General features: G+C 37.8%; 1 protein-coding gene across 3 annotated transcripts; it reads left to right on the plus strand.

The window, feature by feature from the left end:
- The first annotated feature begins 7,878 nt into the window (after positions 1 to 7,878).
- Positions 7,879 to 20,679, plus strand: LOC127425959 (E3 ubiquitin-protein ligase makorin-2-like). 3 transcript variants are annotated; one of them, XR_007894711.1, is made up of 8 exons: positions 7,879 to 8,829; positions 9,174 to 9,302; positions 11,765 to 11,925; positions 12,819 to 13,135; positions 14,352 to 14,566; positions 14,671 to 14,781; positions 18,958 to 19,320; positions 19,787 to 19,930. XR_007894711.1 is itself a non-coding variant. In XM_051672337.1 (8 exons), exons 1-8 carry the CDS (start codon positions 8,804 to 8,806, stop codon positions 20,306 to 20,308), a joined length of 1,254 nt encoding a protein of 417 aa, XP_051528297.1. In that variant the 5' UTR covers positions 7,879 to 8,803; the 3' UTR covers positions 20,309 to 20,679. The 3 variants fall into 3 exon arrangements, 2 of the variants coding, with proteins under 2 accessions (XP_051528297.1, XP_051528298.1); XM_051672337.1 differs by lacking the exon at positions 18,958 to 19,320 and adding an exon at positions 20,159 to 20,679 and having other exon boundaries at positions 19,787 to 19,931; XM_051672338.1 differs by lacking the exon at positions 18,958 to 19,320 and adding an exon at positions 20,159 to 20,679 and having other exon boundaries at positions 11,786 to 11,925; positions 19,787 to 19,931.
- The last annotated feature ends 1,218 nt before the right edge of the window (positions 20,680 to 21,897 follow it).

Below are 21,897 nucleotides of genomic sequence, written 5' to 3' on the forward strand. Positions count from 1 at the left end.
TAATTCCGACTCAGATATCTCTATAAAATGAGCTTACAATAATGAAAAACGAATGTGGTCCATCTTGATCAGCGCGGTAAAAAGTAACAGGTAGCCAGCTGTCTGGACAATAACAAAATGAGAAACTTTAAAAGATTTGCATTGAAAATACACAGTGAAGGGTTAAAAAATAGGTTACGTAGAATCATAGGCGGAGCGTGTATAAGGCTGGGCGAGGCTTAGCCTTCCCCTGGCCAGTAAAATGTCTCAGTTACCCCACCTCATATGGCCTACAAGCTTTAATTACTAGTGGGAAGGAAAAGCTAACTCTAGATCAGTGGCAGTGGCCAAATTCATCTTAAAACGTAAATCGCGTGAGTCACCATGCCTGGGTTGTCTTTATTTCTGAAAGAATTTAACATGTTACAAACAAATATAAAATAACGTAATGCAATTATTACATTAATACATATTTATTAGATTATAGTTGCATTGAAACGAGTGTATCCACATTTGTAACATTCCATTCCTTGCATCCATTCACATTTAAATCAATAGCCTTTGCATCCAATCAAACTCGAAACAATCCAGCATGGAGATGACTGAAAATATATTCATCATCCTTCCTTGAGCTTGTGAAGAAGACTCTCTCCACTGGATTTTATTTTAATTTCTAAAACTTTCAATCAACTGCAAGACATAAGCCTATAGGTGCGGGACCACTTTCAAAAATCACTTTCATTATATAATTTGTCTGTCATAATTTAACTTAATTGTAAACATAGTTATTTGATTTAGTATTTTACATTAAATGACAAAAAATATACACTGGCGGCCAAAAGTTTGGAATAATGTACAGATTTTGCTCTTATGGAAATAAATTGGCACTTTTATTCACCGAAGTGGCATTCAACTGATCACAATGTATAGTCAGGACATTAATAACGTGAAAAATTACAATTACAATTTGAAAATAAAATTCAGAACTTCTTAAACTACTTCAAAGTGTTCTCATGAAAAAATCCTCCACATGTAGAAATGATCCTTGGCATTCCAGCTGTCAGTTTGTCCAGATACTCAGGTGACATTTCACCCCACGCTTCCTGTAGCACTTGCCATAGATGTGGCTGTCTTGTCGGGCACTTCTCACGCACCTTACAGTCTAGCTGATCCTACAAATGCTCAATGGGTTTAAGATCCATAACACTCTTTTCCATTTATCTATTGTCCAATGTCTGTGTTTCTTTGCCCATTCTAACCTTTTCTCTTTTTTTTTCTGTTTCAAAAGTGTCTTTTCTTTGCAATTCTTCCCATAAGACCTGCACCCCGAGTCTTCTCTTTACTGTTGTACATGAAACTAGTGTTGAGCGGGTAGAATTCAATGAAGCTGTCAGCTGAAGACATGTGAGGCATCTATTTCTCAAACTAGAGACTCTGATGTACTCTTGTTTAGTTGTACATCTGGCCTTCCACATCTCTTTCTGTCCTTGTTAGAGCCAGTTCTCCTTTGTCTTTGAAGACTGTAGTGTACACCTTTGTATGAAATCTTCAGTTTTTTGGCAGTTTCAAGCATTGTATAGCCTTCATTCTTCAAAACAATGATTGACCTACAAGTTTCTAGAGAAAGCTGTTTCTTTTTTTTTTTTACCTAATATTGAACTTATGACATGCCAGTAGATTGCATACTGTGGCAACTCAAAAACAAACACAAAGACAATGTTAAGCTTCATTTAACGAACAAAATAGCTTTCAGCTGTGTTTGATATAATGGCAAGTGATTTTCTAGTACCAAATTAGCAATTTAGCATGATTATTCAAGGATAAGGTGTGATGGCTGCTGGAAATGGGACCTGTCTAGATTTGATCAAAAATGACTTTTTTCAAATAGTGATGGTGCTGTTTCTTACATCAGTAATGTCCTGACAATATTTTGTGATCAGCTGAATGACACTTTGGTGAATTAAAGTACCAATTTCCTTCCGAAACAGCAAAATCTTTAGGGTACATTATTCCAAACTTTTGGCTGCCAGTGTATGTTTTTTAATAATGATGTCAGATGTATTTTACGAAAATCAGATGACAGCTGGAAATCTTCTTCTTGCCCAAGGTAAGGCGTCATCTTACCTTTGAACACGCTAAACTATCCTCTTATTTTACTATTTAAAAGTAGGCTAAATGCATATTCTTAAGGGGTATACAGCTTTGACATAAACTAAGCAAAATTGCTACTGCATACTGATCTCAGAAATGGGTGAGCAATTGATTCCATACAGAATTTCGCAATGTACGTCTGTATGCGGGAGCGCGCGGTCTCGCGCCGTTCTTGAATAGCTGCCTCTATTCGCAAGCGTAACTGACTAGAGAGAAGCATAATGAACTTGAAAAGTTTCAGAGCAAGTATACTTGTGAAATGGAGCCGGAATGTGTGAAATGTGTCAAACGAATACGGTGTCGGAGAATAAAAGGAATACTGACAAACAAGCAAAGGTGCCGACCTTTTGCAGGCCAATTTAAGCCCTGACTGAATGTATGGCTCCAGATGGCAATAACTGTATTTAAATATATTATTATAAGCCCATTATTATAACTCATAAAAAAATGTTTAAGGTGTGTGTGTGGGAGGGAGGAGGGGTAGAATTATGAGTAGAATTATTATTCAGACCCATCATATCTGACAAATTAAAGAAAATTTCCAACACAGTTTTTATTTATTTATTTATTTTATTATTATTCATTATTTTCATTGTGCATTTTTATTCAGTTATTTTCTAACTTTTCTCAAATTTAGTTATTTTCTTGTGCTGCATGAATCTGGTTCAACCGTGCACATTTCAAATGAAAAATCAAATCAAATCTCTTTATTGTCACTCAACCATATACACAAGTGCAACAGTGGGTGAAAGTCTTGGGTGCGGTTCTAAGCAACATAGCAGTATGACAATTACAATAAACATCTGATTTACACATAACATAGTTTACACATCTGTTACACAACACAATATACACCTAATAATATACAATATACAGTATACACAAAATAAGAAGACTGTATACAATAAAAATACACTGTACCCCCCCCCCCATTATGTGGCCCGGAATGCCGTCTGGACCCACGGCTTTACGGGTATTCACCCATCGGAAGGATCGGTTTACACCCGCTACAGAGACGGAGAGTGAACTAACCTCTGTAGCTTGGGCCGCGAGAGCTCTCTCCGCAAGGGCTGTGTTATTTCCCTCGAAACGAGCATAAAATGTATTTAGCTAATCCGGGAGAGAGGCAGCGGTGTTCACGGCGGAGTTTTTATTCCTTTTGAAGTCCGTGATGATATTAATTCCCAAAGAGGAGGCCGCTGCCATGCTCCCCAAACACCCCCTCACCCCCCCAGAACAGGGGCGCCAATAGGGATCTCGCCTATGGTGCCAGAATGGTCTGAAACGACCCTGCTGGTGACGTGGTACACGATGAGAAAGTGCGAGCGCAAGGTGATCCACTGTGTTCGGCGAATGCTATAGGGTCCCTGAATAACGTATAACATGCGAGTAAGGGCAGCCGGTGGAGTTTCTGGTGCCCCCTTAGGGAGTTGTTGCCCTACGCAGACTGCGTAATATGCGTATAGGGAGCTGCGGTACAGTGGTAGCCTACTGGTATTTTTCTGAATCAGAATCAGAAGAATCAGAATCAGCTTTATTGCCAAGTATGCTTACACATACAAGGAATTTGTCTTGGTGACAGGAGCTTCCAGTGTACAACAATACAAAAACAATACAAAAACAGCAGCAAGACATAGATAATAATAAAAAATAAAAAATAAAACTAATTATACACATATGTACAGACACACACATACATAAATACATGCATACACATGGGTAGTGCAAATCTAATACAATCTGTTATGTTCAGTGCAAATACAAATCTGTTATGTACAGTGCAAATGTTTTGTTTTTTCTCCAGAGGAATGAAATGGCAGAAGAAGTTGGATGTGTTGGATAAATATAAAAAAGACTAAACTGTGTATTGCACATAGTTATTGCTCAATGGGGCAATTTAACTGTTCATGAGATGGATAGCCTGAGGGAAAAAACTGTTCCTATGCCTGACGGTTCTGGTGCTCAGAACTCTGAAGTGTCGGCCAGAAGGCAACAGTTCAATAAGGTAGTGGGCAGGGTGAGTGGGGTCCAGAGTGATTTTTCCAGCCTTTTTCATCACTCTGGAAGTGTATAGTTCTTGAAGGGGGGGCAGGGGGCAACCAGTAATCCTCTCAGCAGTCCGAACTTTCCTTTGTAGTCTTCTGATGTCTGATTTTGTAGCTGAACCAAACCAGACAGTTATTGAAGTGCAGAGGACAGACTCAATGACTGCTGAGTAAAACTGTATCAGTAGCGCCTGTGGCAGGTTGAATTTCCTCAGCTGGCGAAGGAAGTACAAACTCTGCTGGGCCTTTTTCACAGTGGAGTCAATGTGGGTCTTCCACTTCAGGTCCTGTGAGATGGTAGTGCCCAGGAACCTGAATGACTCCACTGCTGCCACAGTGCTGTTTAGAATGGTGAGGGGGTCAGTGTTGGGGTGTTTCTCCTAAAGTCCACAATGATCTCCACCGTTTTGAGCGTGTTCAGCTCAAGGTTGTTTTGACTGCACCAGACAGCCAGCTGTTCAACCTCCCTTCTGTATGCAGACTCATCGTCATCTTGGATGAGGCAGATGACAGTGGTGTCGTCTGCAAACTTCAGGAGCTTGACAGAGGGTCCTTGGCGATGCAGTCATTGGTGTAGAGGGAGAAGAGTAGTGGGGAGAGCACACATCCCTGGGGGGCACCAGTGCTGATTTTACAGGTGCTAGACATGAGTTTCCCCTGTCTCACAACCTGCTGCCTGTCCGTCAGAAAGCTGGTAATCCTCTGACAGATAGACATGGGAACAGAGAGTTGGTGTAATTTATTCTGGAGTATAGCTGGGATGATGGTGTTGAAAGCTGAACTGAAGTCCACAAAAAAGATCCTTGCATATGTCCCTGGCCTGTCCAGATGTTGCATGATATGATGCAATCCTATGTTGACTGCATCATCCACAGACCTGTTTACTTGATAAGCAAATTGAAGGGGATCTAGAAAGCGTTCAGTGATGTTCTTCAGGTGGGCCAACACCAGTCTCTCAAACGATATCATGACCACAGACATCAGGGCGACAGGTCTGTAGTCATTAAGTCTTGTGATTTTTGGTTTCTTTGGGACAGGAATAATGATTGAGCGTTTGAAGCAGCATGGGACTTCACACTGCTCCAGTGATCTATTGAAGATCTGTGTGAAGATGGGGGCCAGCTGGTTAGCACAGGATCGAACACACTCTGGTGAGACGCCATCTGGGCCTGAAGCCTTCCTTGTCTTTTGTTGTTGAAAGACGCGGCTCATATCATCTTCACAGATCTTAAGTGCAGGTTGAGTAGCAGGAGGGGGGAGGAGGGGGGTTGCAGGAGGTGTTGGTGTGAAGTGAAGGTCAGAGTGGGTGTGGGGTGTTGGGCCTTTCAAATCTGCAGTAGAACACATTCAGGTCGTCAGCCAGTTGTTGGTTCCCTACAGGGTTGGGGGTAGGAGTCCTGTAATTCGTGAGTTGTTTCATGCCACTCCACACTGATGCAGAATCGTTAGCTGAAAACTTGTTTTTCAGCTTCTCAGAGTATCTCCTTTTTAGCCACCCTGATTTCCCTGTTCAGTGTGTTCCTGGCCTAGCTTTGCTGTAAACCACGGTTTGTCATTGTTGAACTTTAAATAAGTCCTAGTAGGAATGCACATATCCTCACAGAAACTGATATGTGATGTAACAGTATCTGTGAGCTCATCCAGGTCTGTGGCTGCAGCCTCAAAAACACTCCAATCCGTGCAATCGAAGCAGGCTTGTAGTTCCCACTCTGCTTCATTGGTCCATCTCTTTTCAGCCCTTACTACTGGCTTGGTTGATTTTAATTTCTGCCTGTAGGTTGGAAGAAGATGAACCAGACCCAGTCCCAAAGCTGCTCTAGGGACAGAGCGATATGCATCCTTTATTGTTGTGTAATAATGATCCATATGTTCCTGTCTCTGGTGGGGCATGTGATGTGCTGTTTGTATTTGGGTAGTTCACGTGTAAGATTTGCTTTGTTAAAATCCCCAAGAATAATAATAACTTAGTCCGGGTATTGTTGTTCCATGTCTGTGATCTGATCAGCCAGCTGTTGCAGGGCTGTGTTCAAACACACGTTTGGCGCGATATACACACTCACCAGAATAAATGAGGAAAACTCCTGCGGTGAGTAGAAAGGCTTACAGTTAATAAAGAGTGCTTCCAAATTAGGACAGCACATCCTCTTTAACGTTGTTACATCTGTACACCAACTTTCACTGATATAAAAGCATGTTCCACCGCCTCTCGTTTTCCCCGTTAACTCCGTGATGCGATCTGCTCTGAACAGCTGGAAGCCCGGCAGATATAACTCGCTGTCCGGAATGGCTTATATATATATATAAAATGTTCAGAATGTTTAGTTTTGACCATGCATTTTATGAAAATAATGTGTCACATTATCCTTAAGAAATCTTTTAATATGTTAACTTGGTACTAAATTAACATTTCTTTTTGTTAAAACGGTAAAAATGGTTATGCTACTTAATTAAGTGTGGAAATCGCAATGTAGTGTCTTTTTCCAGCTGAGGTATTGCTTTTTTTTTTGTTACTTTAAAAAAGTCAAATTTCAGTTTTGACAACCCAGATGAACAACAAGAAGAGAACAAGTACAAGTTCTCTAATATGAGAAAAAATACTCCTCACAGGAAGTGAGGAGTCACTAGCAGCTTTAATTAACAGTATGCCGAACAGTTGCATTACTGCAAGTAGAGGATTCTTGGATGAACAAAGTTTGAAGAATACATAATTTTTTTGAAAAGAAATATTCAATTAACATTAGTAACGTAACATTAGAAATGACATTACTGTAATTTTTAAATTATTTTCAATCAATTGAATGCATCCTCTGTGAACAATAGAGTCCCCCATGGTTGCTATGACAGCACACCACTCTTTAACAAGCACAGCCCTTTGAGTGAGAAGGGAACAAAGTCCCTTTGGAAGGGAATGTATGAGGTACATTTTAGGAGAGTTATAATGATGTAGAGAGAAAAGAAAATATATTTTACAGGTGTACTTTTAGTCTGTAATACTTTATTTTAATTATATATTAATATAATTATACATATTATATACTCTGCACCTGTCTACTGAGGTACTTCAACTTGGGAATTAACATTACTTGCGTTTGAACATCATATTTACAGGCAAATTGGCATAATTTTTTTAGACATTTTAGACAAAAAATTGTGGGTTGTGAGTGCCCATATAGGATACACCTCATGCATCCTCCGAATTCCCATGAAAGAAGGTCACATTCGAAGGCTGCATTCAGAGTGTCCTACTTTTCTGAAACGAGACAGCCTTGATGATGTATGCGACCGACAAATGCGACCTACGGAGGATGCAGCCTTCGAAACAAAACACATATTGATTTTTTCATAAAACATTATTGCACGGGCCATGAAAAAATCAATATGTGTTTTGTTTCGAAGGCTCAACGAGTATTGACGCTGACTACCACGCCTGGAGTCGCGAGTTCGAATCCAGGTTGTGCTGAGTGACTCCAGCCAGGTCTCCTAAGCAACCAATTTGGCCCGGTTGCTAGGGAGAGTAGAGTCACATGGGGTAACCTCCTCGTGGTCACGATTAGTGGTTCTCGCTCTCAATGGGGCGCGTGGTAAGTTGTGCATGGATCGCAGAGAGTAGCATGAGCCTCCACAGAAGCGGAGGCAGCTGAGACTTGTCCTCCGCCACCCGGATTGAGGTGAGTAACCGCGCCACCATGAGCACCTTCTAAGTAGAGGTTCTAAATTGGGGAAAGGAGATAAAAAATAAAATACACAATTATTGCACAGGGACAGAATTACATAAAAAGTAATATTTTATATAATTTATGAAACCCAGACAACACCACCAATTATATTACATTATGCAATAGCCTATGTGTGGAGTTTACTATTTTTCGACAGGTAGGTGTCAGTTTACGTCTCTCCCAAATCATTTGTACGGTATCCGCAAATGGTGACTTACTGTCGTAAGCTAGTTACATGCTAGTTGACATTTAAACTCTCACCTATGGTAAAACGCGGAGGTTGTTATCTCAGTATAGCAGATGCACAGATTATTTTATTTTATTTGATAACAACCTCCACAGAAAAGAGTGTAGCGGTCTACTAACGTGTTACGACAGTAAGTCACCGTTTGCGGATACCATACAAATGAATCGCGATGGGAGAAAGGTGCCTGTGGTTGTTCCTTGCAGGGTACTCATCCATACAGACTCCATATGGTTTGGATTACGGTGGTGGCGGGGTTAGGGCATCTGCTGCTTCCCAGGAACAAACTGAGGCCCCTTTGTACAATGGGCCAGATTAATGGGGAGTTAGGCACAAAATCGTCCAAGCGTTCTCTTATAAAATGCAATTTTATTGTAGTAAACTCCACACATAGTTAATTCCAAAAGGATTGTTTAGTGTAAAACATGTTGAAGATTAGCGGACAAGCGGTCAATTCATTAAAGGTATATGCCAGGTTCAATATAAATTAAGCTCAATCGACACCCTCCTTTTCTTAAAAATAAAAAAATGGAGGTTACAGTGAGGCACTTACAATGACGGAACCGATGAGTCGCTTCGTTGAGATCTAGTCGGATATATTTTCAGGCTGCACAAAATTGTGTAGACAGGAACATTAATATCACATTGATGTCACCACGGGATAAGGCATGTCAACGAAACAAGTGACCTGCAGGTAAAGACAACCAAAATTGTCGTCATATGGCCATTGATATGTCACTTTATTAAAGGTCATCGGTAAAATCAAACATGACTTTGACACGAGTCACAATGGTACAGCAGGACTGACGCATGTCTGACTGCAGAAATTGTTTCTCATCTTATATTTACACATTTGTTCTTCATGAACATTCATTCGTTCAACTTAGATATTAAAGCATGCAGGCACTCATTGTTTAAAATCAATGAGCTTTTCATCATGTTTACATGGGCAGTTCATAAAAAGCCTCGTCTTCAAGCGTTGTTTCACGTGCCATGTCCCAGACATGTTGTTTGATGGTATTTTCTGTATATCTGTAGATATTTCCTCCATGGTGTTTGTAGGGAGGGCAGCAGATGCATGTTCTCTCATGATCTGACCACAAGCAAACCTTCAACTATCTGCAAATACTACCAGAGAGGAGTTTGTGCCTATGGAGACAGGTGCAGGTGAGTTGCATCTCGCGCACACTGTTATTCTGGTTGTGGTTGTGAATTAAACGGGTAATTATCAATATATGCTGACAAACATGTCCTTTGACATTTTTTAGTCATGAAAAAAAATTCAAATAGTCAAGAAACCCAATTTAAAGGCATCATTCTATAACATATCCTTTTAATAAATAATATAAAATGTTTTGACAAAGTTCAGAGGATGAAGAGGCTGCATAAATGTGCATATAGTGATTTTCCCACCATGTTAAAAAAGTTATTAATTTACATTTTAACTATTTTTTTTTTTTTTACATTAATTTAATTATGTCATTGGGGTTACATTGTTTAATGTTCATGTAAAAGACTTTGAGATGCAATATGTAAATTTTTGGCTGATACAGATACCGATTTTAACAGAAACTATAGGCTGATAGTGATATTTTGCGACTTCCCTTATTTTGTCATCAGATCACTGATGTTGTTTTACTTAGGAATGCATACAAAATGTATAAAGGAAACAAAAGCTTTTTTACTGTTCTAACAATAAATCATTTCCTATATATACACTGAACAAAAATATAAACGCAACATGTAAAGTGTTGGTCCCATGTTTCATGAGCTGAAATAAAAGATCCCAGAAATTTCCATACACATTGCTTAGATTAGATTAGATTAGGGCCTAATGAATTTATTTCAATTGACTGATTTCCTTAAATGAACTGTAACTCAGTAAAATCTTTGAAATTGTTTCATGTTGTGTTTATATTTTTGTTCAGTGTGTGTGTGTGTGTGTGTGTATATATATATATATATATATATATATATATATATTTCAAATAAATATAATTTCCAATATCTAAGAAGTCAAAGTCTTCTGGTTTCAAAGTGTTTTGGAAGGATTCCCTCATCATGTATCCTATAGGTAATTGCCACATTCACAACTGTTACGTCGGTTTATGCCGTTTTTTCTGCATTAATGTGAGAACGAGAAGAATAAAAATGTAATATTACATGTTCTTAGAAGTTCCAACTCTTCTACATATTGTGACTATTGTTATTTCCAGATTGTGCATTTCAATTCACAGAGTTTTTACAAGTTTTACTAGTAATAAAGGATAATTCCGGGTTTAATGGAAGTTGAGCTCAATTGACAGCATTTGTGGCATAATGTTGATTTACCATAACATTTTTTTAAAAATGTCCCTAAAAAAGTTAGACTAGTCCCTCCTTTAAAAAAAAAAAAAAAATCAAAGTTATAGTGAGGCACTTACAGTGGAAGTGAATGGGGGCAATTATTGGAGCATTTAAAGGCGGAAATGTGAAGCTTATAATTTTATCAAAAGCACTTGCATTAATTCTTCTGTTAAAACTCATGTGTTTTTTGAGCTGTAAAGTTGTTTAAATCGTTATTTTTAGGGTTTTTGGATTTTTTGACTACATTGTCATGGCAACAAAGCTGTAAAATTGGATATATCTTTACACAGAAAAGGTTAGTATGTGGTTTAATCAAGCTATAATCATGTGAACACGCATATTGCTTGTCTTGTGACTACACTTTTGAAATAAGTTAGTTTTTTAACATTTACTTATTGGCCCTATTCATTTCCATTGTAAGTGCTTCACTGGAACCCACATTTTTGCTTTTTATTTTAAAGAAAAAAAAAAGAAAAGAAAAGGAGGGTCAAAGTCAAAATAAATTTTTGTGGTAATCAATATTATGCCACAAATGCTGTCGATTGAGTTTAACTTGTATTGAACCCGGAATATTCCTTTAATTATAAGTAAATTTTCATATCAGCATTTTCATGCTTATGACAGATATGCTGGTGGTTTTAATTTGGTCAATAATTGGCCACTAAATATTGACAGCCGATACATTGGTGCATTTAATATGGTATATTTATTTTAGTCTGATCAGTGGTGTTTGTTTTGTGATGCTATTTGCACCATATTAAAAAATTCAGCCTTTAAGAAAATTTGTCACTGGCGTTATCATCACTGTTGTAACAACCCTTGCTTCATGAATAAAAATAATGGCAAGATGTTAAAAAAAAGTACAGTGATTTCTATGGTTCACACTGGTTCTCACAGCGCTGTTTATAATGGTCCACTTTTGGAGCATTTGCCGTTTGATGTTTCTAATAAGTAATAGAAAATGGTAGCCAATAGTCAAAGAGAGTTGGCCCACTTTGTAGTTGCACCAGTGTGACCTCTAACAAAATTTTGTAGCACCGGCAGGAAAATTTTGTTGCAGTTTGGAGCCCTGCTCAGATACTAAGAAATTTTGAAATTCATGTAGATTTTTCATTTAAACTTTTAACTTGTTATGCTGATAATAATTTAAATAAAATTATAATTTAAAAAATTGTTTAATTGACAAAAATTTCACTAGTGGTCAAAGACTTGTGGACCCTACTGTATGACTGTAGTGTTGACCAGCGTTGTTGATTTTAAGCTTTGATTTTTTTTATTTTAAGCTTACCATGTCTTTGTATTAGATATGACCATATCAAACCTGGTCGTGGCAGCGGTCCATCAACAGACCACCCTAACCGAGCCAGCAGTGTAGAAGCACCAGTGCCAGGACCTGGACCCCCACCAAAACATGTAAAAAAAACACTAGTGTTGAGAGACAAAGGTAGGCTTGTTATTCAAATCCAAACTGTTCAAGAGAATCCAATGCTTTTTCTTTACCCAGACATTTGAAGTTTATTGGATAGTTTTAACATATTGCATGACATGCCTTGTTTACATTTAGTCATTTAGCAAAGTGACTTATCCAAAGTGACTTACAAAATGAGAAACATAAGCAATTTGCCATACAAAAGCCAACAATATCCGCAATATTGCACTGTCAAGTTCTATTCATAGCTGGAGTATTACAGAAGTTAGAACAGAATAAAGAAACAAAAGACAGATTTTTTTTAAATTCTTATTGTTATATGCAATGTTGCGATATAAAGAAGTACATGAAATATAGTCCTTTGCAATAACATGTTATTTGTTGGTAATATTATCAGTAATTAATAAATAATAATAATAATAATTTTTTTTTTTTTATAAAAATATTTTTTATTAGTTGTATAAATGTTTTATTCTATTACAATTAAAATAATTATACATGTTGGTAATATTAGAAATTATCAATATTATTAATATGATCAATAAATCAATAATAATATTGATTTTTATTTTTATAAAACTTATTAAATTTATTATTATAAAACGTTATTATTATTGTTGTAAAAAGGTCCGTGTATATGGACTGCAACAATAAAGCTATGTATGTTTATAGACCTTATCCACAGTAGCGACATATTTGATTTTTGACATGAATTTTCTCTATGTTTTGTCAGCAGAACGATCCAAAAAACTAGCACAACCTATTGAACCTATTGTGGCCCCTCAGGGCCTCGTAATTCCTGTCAGAAATTAAAGATGACTGTGAATAAGGTCCATTACTGTTGCTTTGTAGTGACTTGTATAAACTGCATTATGAGGACATTTGAATATGTTGTGTCTCTTGTTTAGCTCTGGGCTGTGATAGTAGAGTTCGGGCTTACAGTGGTGAAAGCACGGAGGTTGGGGATTGCTGGGACTACAGGGACAACAAAGCTAGCAGCAAAAGTCATACTTACCTGGATGCCATCCGCTCCGGGCTCGAGAGTTCAGCCACTGCCAGCCCTTATCCAGACATGAGTCAACAGCCTCAGCTGTGCCCTTACATGGCGGCAGGCCAGTGTCATTATGGCGACAGGTGCCCATATCTCCACGGCGATATGTGCGAAATATGTCGGCTGCAAGTTTTGCATCCACATGACCCTGAACAAAGGGCAGCACATGAAAAGGTGATCCCAACATTAGCTACGTTCATGTTACACTATTCATTTTGAAAATCCCATTCAGCAAAAAAAAAGTTATGAAATATGCTTTTGGAGAAACCTCAAGGTCAGTGTCATTTCAACTTAATTAAAAGAAAATCACATTTAATTGCTAAATTACAGGTTAAGAACAACACTACCCACAATCCTGAAGAGAGTCCCACCAATCAGAGTATTGCTCCCTTCAGGTGCACCTGGGAAGCTCCCAAGTCTGAAACAAAATATGGAAGAAGCCAAACTAAAACAAATACAGAAGAACGATAAAAGCTCTTTTTTTGTTTTACCAGTAAATAGGCTTAAGTGAATACACCTGCAGCACTTTTACACAACCTATATCATTCATTAATGGATGGTATCTAGAAATTTGCATAAAACTATCAGTGAATGTTAAAGGGATAGTTCAACCAAAAATGAAAATTCTCTCATCATTTACTCACCCTCATGCCATCCCAGATGTGTATGACTTTCTTTCTTCAGCTGAACACAATCGAAGATTTTTAGAAGAATATTTCAGCTCTGTAGGTCCAATGCAAGTGAATGGGTACCAAAACTTTAAAGCTCCAAAAGCACATAAAGGCAGCATAAAAGTAGTCCATAAGACTCCAGTGGTTAAATCTATATCTTGAGAAGCAATATGATAAGTTTGGGAGAGAAACATATCAATATTTAAATCCTTTTTCACTCTTAATTCTCCTCCCTGCCCAAGAGGTGGCGATATGCACAAATAATGCGAATCGCCAAAAACAAAAAAGAATGTGAAAGTGGTGATGGTAAAAAAGGACTTAAATATTGATCTTTATTGATCTTTCTCACCAATATTTATTATATTGCTTCAGAAGACCACTGGAGTCTCATGGATTACTTTTATGCTACCTTTATGTGCTTTTGGAGCTTCATAGTTTTAGTATCCATTCACTTGCATTGTATGAACCTGAGATATTCTTCTAAAACTTCAAGTGAGTCTCCCTACACTCTAAGAACTACTTTTGTATATATCGGAATATGTTTTTTATAAACTTCTGGAGCATATAAACATATTGGAGCCAGTTGATTTGGTTCATGTCCAAGAACTCTTTATTGAATAATAAAATCCCTGTGGGGAAGATGAATGGGAAAAATATTTGAAACTGTTGGCCTTCTAACTACTATTGTGTCACATGATTATGATGCTGTCTGGTCTCAGGTGTGTATGATGGCATTTGAGATGGACATGGAAAGAGCGTTTGCAGTGCAACAGAGTCAGGATAAGGTCTGCAGTATCTGTATGGAGGTGGTGTATGAGAAAGCATCTCCATCTGAGCAACGGTTCGGCATCCTGTCCAGCTGCTGTCACACGTACTGCTTGAGCTGCATCCGTCAGTGGCGCTGCGTCGAGCAGTTCAAGAACCAGATCAGAAAGTGAGTCACCCAGTCCAGAAACCCTGATATTAGCTCTGGTTTCCTGAACATAGACAAGCTGAAAAATTAAATGGTGTGAAGTAATGTGAGATCATTGTGTGCAGGTCTTGTCCTCAGTGCCGTGTGGTATCAGAGTTTGTCATACCCAGTATGTACTGGGTGGAAGACCAGGAGGAGAAGAACAGACTCATTGAGGAATTCAAGTCTGGAGTCAGGTGTGTTTTACATGGCTTTCCAGTTTTGAACCAACTATTAAACAGTTATGTTTTTACCAGACTTACCAGTATACTTAGAAAAGTTGCATCTAAAGGGTCCTAAAGTTTCAATAGAGAATGCAGTGTTTGCTACAGGATTCTGTATAATACAGTGGCAAGAAAAAGTATGTAAACCCTTTGGAATTAGCTGGTTTTCTGCATTAATTAGTCATAAAATGTGATCTCATCTTCATCAAAGTCACAAGTATAGACAAAACACAATGTACTTAAGCTAACGACACACAAACAATCTTTAATCATAAATAATCTTCCATGTCTTTATTGAACGTTTTCAATTAAACATTCACAGTGCTGTGGAAAAGTAAATGAGGCCCTTGGCTGACCTGGCATCCTTTTACTGAAATGAGATTGGAGGTGTGGGTTAGAGCTACTTGGGCTTATAAAAAGCACTCAAATATTTTGAGTGTGCTATTCACAAGAAGCATCTGCTGATGTGGACCATTCCTCACAAAAAAGAGATCTCAGAAGACCTATGATCAAGAATTGTTACTTTGCATAAAGCTGGAAAGGGTTACAAAGTTATCTTGAAGAGCTTAGATATTCATCTGTCCACAGTTAGACAAATTGTCTATAAATGGAGATGATTTAGTACTTTGGCTACTCTCCCTAGAAGTGGCTGTCCAGCCAGAATGACTCGAAGGGCACACCGCGGAATGCTCAATGAGTTAAAAAAGAACCCTAGAGTGACAGTTAAAGACTTCATTGGATTCACTGGAACTGGTTAACATCACTGTTCATGAGTCAACTATATGAAAAACATTAAACAGGTATGGTGTCCATGGCAGGACACTACGAAGGAAGCCGCTGCTTTCCAACAAAAACATTGCTGCTTGCCTGAAGTTTGCAAAAGACCACCTTAACACTTCACAATGCTACTGGGAAAATGTTTTGTAGACTGATGAAACTAAGGTTTAATTTTTTGGGAAGAACATGCAGCACTAGGTAAGGCATAAAAAGGGCACCGCATACCAATATCATCCCAACGGTGAAGGACGGTGGAGGGAGCATCATGATTTGGGGCTGCTTTTGGGGCCTGGACTGCTGGACTGCTTGCTATCAGGGAAAAATGAATTCCTAAGTTTATCAAGATATCCTACAGGATAATGTCAGGGTGGCTCTACACCAGAAGAAGCTCAGTAGAAGCAGGACAATGATCCTAAACATTGAAGTAAATCCACTACAGATTGGTTTAAAAAAAAAAAAAAAATCCACCTTTTGGAATGGCCCAGTCAGAGCCCAGACCTTAACCCAATAGAGGTGCTGTGGAATGACATCAAGAGAGCCGTTCACACCAGACATCCTAAGAATATGCTGAGCTGAAGCAGTTCTGTAAGGAATAATGGTCCAAAATTCCTTCTGAACGTTGTGCAGGTCTAATCCGCTGTTACCGGAAATGCTTGGTTGAGGTTATTGCTGCCAGAGGAGGATCGACCAGTTATTAAATCCATAGGTTCACTTACTTTTTCCACAGCACTGTGATTGTGTTAGTAATGCACACAGCATAGAAAATGCAATTTACTAAGTTTTTCACAAAACTATCATGACTTTGCTGACTATAAATAGGGTTAAAAATGAAAATTCAGAGCAAACAAACAATGAGAAAGATGAAAAAGAGGTGCAAACTGAGATGAGGTAGAGTGCGTAAAGGAAGAGGGAAAAAAAATGTTGAGGAAAGACCAGATGGAGGTGGTGTTTTGATGGTGAGCAGATAGAAAGAGGACAGCAGGGTAGAAGAGTAGAGAAAAGGAGACAGGCTCAAATGATCTTAGAGTCTCTCTAATTGATCATATTACGAATCATTGTCTCTCTGAGACACACAAAGGGTTTGGCCTAATGTGATATAGATCTACAGTGACTTCAGTCTCAACAAAAAAAGAAGTTGGAATGGCATTAGTCTCATGCCACAATCAATAGCCCCTTTCACACATACAACATTTTCCAGAAAATTTACTGCAATTTTCATGATTGAGGTCATGTGTGAACACAACTTTTTGCAAATACTGGTCAGTTTTACTCTGGCAATTTCCCTTAATGAGAAGTTCTATCATAAGTACCTATAAATGTCCATTTTGATGGTACGTGTGAACAGCACATGTGGTTCATTTACCAGTAAAGGCAACCCAAAGATGTCCCTGTAATTTACCTGGTTGCATGTGTGAAAGGGGCTATTGTCGACAATTACCATCTGTCCTTTACTGTGCTGTCTTAGGTCCATACAATATTGTGAGATTGTTATTTTTTGTTTTTACAGTAAATTTCCTCTTTCCAGAGAAAGAGTAGGAACTACTATGAACATGGATTTTTATGATAAATTATTTCAGCTGAATATGTTATGAATTCAATAGAGAACACATCTATAGTTTTGATGTTAGTGTTGTTAATTGTTATTGTTAATTAATGTTGTTAATTGTTCTTCAAAATTAAGAGTCTGATTCATTGGCTATGTGAATTGGTTGGAGAGCACTGACTAAAGTTTGGAGAAATGTAAAAAAACAATTGAGAAAACTGTAAAGGAATGTACCGGGTTCAATACAAGTTAAGTTCAATCGACAGCAATTGTGGCATAGTGTTGTCCTTTATTTATAAAAAAAGAAAAAGAAAAATGGGCCAAAATCGCCATTACAGTGAGGCACACTGTTTCAAAAGTAAAGCCACAAGACATTATTCATGTTAACATGAGTTTAGTGTAATAATATTGCTTATAAATGTTGCTTTATCTGTGTAAAATGATATCCAAGATTACCTTGTTATCTGTTAAACGGCGTTACACCAGTAAATCCCTGACTGTATGTCTTGTGGCAATACTTTTGAAAAGGTGTGCATTTTAATGTTTATGTACTGGCCCTTTTTCCCTTCCATTGTAAGTGCCTTTCACTCTGTGTACACAGGACACATCACATCAAAAGCAAATCGCTCTCATTATAATCAAGGATGCTGTTTACACTGCATCCATCCATCGCACCACGTAGCATCAACTGTAAACAGATGCCTTGTTCTATTTCTGACACACTGCACTCGTTTGGTGCTACAGCTCACAGCTGATTGTCCGTGCACAGAACATTCGCTTCTAAGTGTCAAGTGTAGACAGTCTTAAGCCATTGTGGTGCTTTTCAGGCCTGTAACAGTGATTTTCAGGGTTCCCATGCATCCTGGAAAACCTGGGATTATTCAATGCAGTTTTTCAGTCATGGAAAAGTAATTGAAAATTAGAAAAATACCTAAATGTCCTGGAAAATAATTATTTGTCCTGGAAAATATTTGAGTGTAATAGAACTGTTTGACTGTGTTGCTAACAAGGTTTTTGTTACATGTACAAAACATGGTAACGATCGGAACTTGGAATAGGAATCAAATACACAAATTATTATTGTTTTGTCACTGCCGACGGCTGCGTGTTGTGAAACAGCGTCAGTGGTTTATGGTCATGAACTAATCCCTGTCATATACTTCCTCTGCTCATCTGCTGTCATCTCTTCTTTGCTCCAGTGAAATAGTTTAAAGACTGATATAGTACAAAATACGATTTTTGCGTTCCAACATTGCTATTGTGTCAACCACAAAAACATTTAAGTTATAAATTTAGTCAACAATGACGTTTGGACCACTGTTTTTTTTTTTTTTGGTAGTTGGTAGCTTGTTGATTCAGCCTTTACACCTCATGATGTGAATTTATTTTCAATAATTCAACAATCGGAGTCTGCTTATACCGCAGTTACCACATAGTATGCGGAAAACCCAGACAGAATCATGAAATCTAGCCATAAAAATGTCATTAGCTATAAAATGCAGAATGTCATGGAATATGACATATCTGGATGAAAATGAATGTTTGAATGCACAATTAATCCAATTAAAATTACGCTATGTCCTAGTGTGATAATTAAACTGCAAAAGGCTGTGATGTAATTGAATAAATATATAATCTGCAAGTGAAGTGTGCTTCAAAATGAATGTGTGAAGCTGGCTGCTCATACACTGAAAACACCTCATTATAATCATCAAATGCACTCTTGTTTGTGAGATGACAAAAAGCAAAACACTTTGAAGTGTGATGCACATACAGACTATAAATTTATTTAATTCACAGCTTTATCATCTTTTGGCTGCTCCTGTTAGGGGTTGCCACAGCGGACCATCTGTGATCCGCATATTTGACTTGACAAAGGTTTTACACCAGATGCCCTTTCCTGATGCAACCCCCAGTGGCTGGGGCACTCTCACTCACACTTATGGGGCAATTTAGTCTCCAGTTCACTTATCCTGCATGTTTTTGGACTTGTGGGGGAAACTGGAGCACCTGGAGGAAACCCATGCAAACACGGGGAGAACATGCAAACTCCACACCTAAAGGCCCAGTTGAGCCAGGACTTGAACCCGAGACTTTCTTGTTGTGAGACTAACCACTGAGCTACCATGCCACCACAGCTTTATCGTGATTAATAATCACACTTGGCCATGTAGCGAACTCCTTATCTGGAGGTGAGAATCTACCACCTCAAACACACATAAACGCCAAAATAAAAGCTTGATTTAAATGGCGCATGTATTTTTGCTTAAATTTTACACTTGTTGGGTGCAAAATGTCCTGGAAAATTGTGCCTTGAAAAGAGTAAGAACCCTGGATATTGCTTTTATTTTAAATAAAGGAGAGACGAGTCTAATTCTTTTTTTTGTGGTAATCAAAATTATTCCACAAATGTGTTCGATTGAGTTCAACTTGTATTGAACCCGGAACATTGCTTTAATAGGAAAAAAAAAAACCAAAACAAAAAAAACTGCATGTGTAATAATTATTCTAGTATTAGAAAAAATTTGGCCCACACTGCAGGATACAGCTGTCACTGATTTGACATTTCATGTTAAATACCCAGCTATTCTTTTAAAAAAATGTACCGGAAATTGTTTCATAATCCAGTAATTGATATATGACTCTTTTATCTTGCAGTAAGAAGCCGTGTAAATACTTTGATCAGGGCAGAGGCACATGCCCGTTTGGAGGAAAGTGTTTTTACATGCATGCTTACCCTGATGGGGTGCGAGCAGAGCCCGACAAACCTCGCAAACAACTCAGCGCAGAGGGTAACATTCGGGTAAAAAGCACACACACCATACACAAGGATTTATTACACAGCTCCCTGGAATACTTGATTGTGATGGGTCAATGACATGTGTATAATGACATTAATCTGAGACCTTGTGTCACAATGATTTTACTACAGGGTAAGGAGTGTTATGTGAAGACAATATGATGAAAGTAAGTAAGTAATATAGTTTATTATGCTAACCTGTTGTTTTTTCTTATCTTTTGGTTTTTCAGTTTCTTAACTCAGTGCATCTGTGGGACTTCATTAATGAGCGTGAGCATCGTGGGGTGCCTGGGTATGAAGATGAGGTCAGTGAACTGGGTGAACTCTTCATGCAGCTCTCAGGGGCCAGAGATGAGAGCTCCACCTCTACATCACATTGATCACATGAAACACGCATTTGCCTCTTTCATATCTTAGGTAATGTGTAAAATATCTGGCCAATAAAAATTTATTAGCAGGCAAGCGTTTCATGTTTACATTTGAGATGATTTCCTCAGAAGACATGTCATCAAGTGGTGCGTTTTTGTGTGGAAGCATATATTACATCTGTATGAGAAACTACTGTATATAAAACACCTGTATCATGTGTAGGCTGCTATATTCTCCTCACCTGCATTAGGATGTTGCCAGGTTGAACTGATTTTTTAATGCAATGCCCGAAGAGGAATGTATCCTAAAAGAAAAATCTTGTGTATGAAGTGTAATAAATAAATATTGTACAAAATTAAAATAAAATAAATTGTTGCACTTAGTTCAGATTACAAACATAACTTTATTACTTTTGGGCATCATGCAAGATTACTCTGGTTAAAAAAAAAGAGAAAATAACTTTTCACCATTCATTACCAGTGACTGAGTATATCTAAATTTTAGAATCATTTGGATATAGATACATCATTTTGGACCGATATTATTAGACTTTCATTCATCTGGTTTTGCCTACTCTTGAATCTAATATGATATGGGTCATATATTCTGTTCTATGAATTGTATTGTGTGACACTGGAAAGAGTGTAATAAATAGTGGGTGTATTAATTTAGTGGCCTGTCTTTGAAAATTGTGTGTGTACTGTAAGAGATGATTGTTGTATTGCACTTTACTGTTACTTTATAGCAAGTCAGTCCACTGGTGGCCATCTTTGGAACGCTCTCGGGCAGCTCCTTTCTACTTGGGAAAGACTGAAATCTCCAATACAGTTTGTCAAGATTACGATCAAAGAACATATTTCAAATCAGCTGTACAATCTGAAAACACTGGTGTCATAAAATGTGCTTCTTTACGTCAGATTACAAAGAAATAAAACCCAGCAATTTTCCAGGCTTGTATATATCTAATGCGCATGCATTATCTGTATCTAAAAGGTGACTGGCTCTTACCTGTAAGTGTAAAAACAGAATGAGTAACAGGACTGCAGGTTTAGTTGGTTTTAAGTTATTGATTTACATATTTCATATTAAAAGTGTTGAAGCCAGCACTACAGTGTGTGTACAAATTTAATAATTGGAATTAAATTATAATGTTACTTGTTTTCCTGCCATAAAATGGTCCAAATGATGTAACTTCCTGGGCATCACAATTTAAAGGTGCACTCAGTAATTCTTTTCCTCATTAAAAAAAGTTTAACTCCTAAAGACATGAATTGTAATTTTGCAAAATATGTAGGAAATCATGACCACTCACATTAAAATGAAGACTCCAGTCATATCAGTAGCCTTATAAAAGCTTTTTATTCTACATGAAGAGGGTCCGCACATGGGGGCTACCATGTTAGAATCACATGAATAATACTTGGTTAATCTCAGTAACCTTCCTGTTATTTGACACTTTCATTCACTGATTAACAACGGCGGCCGTGCATTTTAAGTCTAGGCCTTCAGTGTGATTCATGCCATTAAGTAAACACAGTTTCACAATGAATAAGACACCGTAATGTCTCATACATTACGTGGCAGTCAACTAATAATACCA

This window comes from Myxocyprinus asiaticus, chromosome 35, assembly GCF_019703515.2.
Source record: "Myxocyprinus asiaticus isolate MX2 ecotype Aquarium Trade chromosome 35, UBuf_Myxa_2, whole genome shotgun sequence".
Lineage (NCBI taxonomy): Eukaryota > Metazoa > Chordata > Actinopteri > Cypriniformes > Catostomidae > Myxocyprinus > Myxocyprinus asiaticus.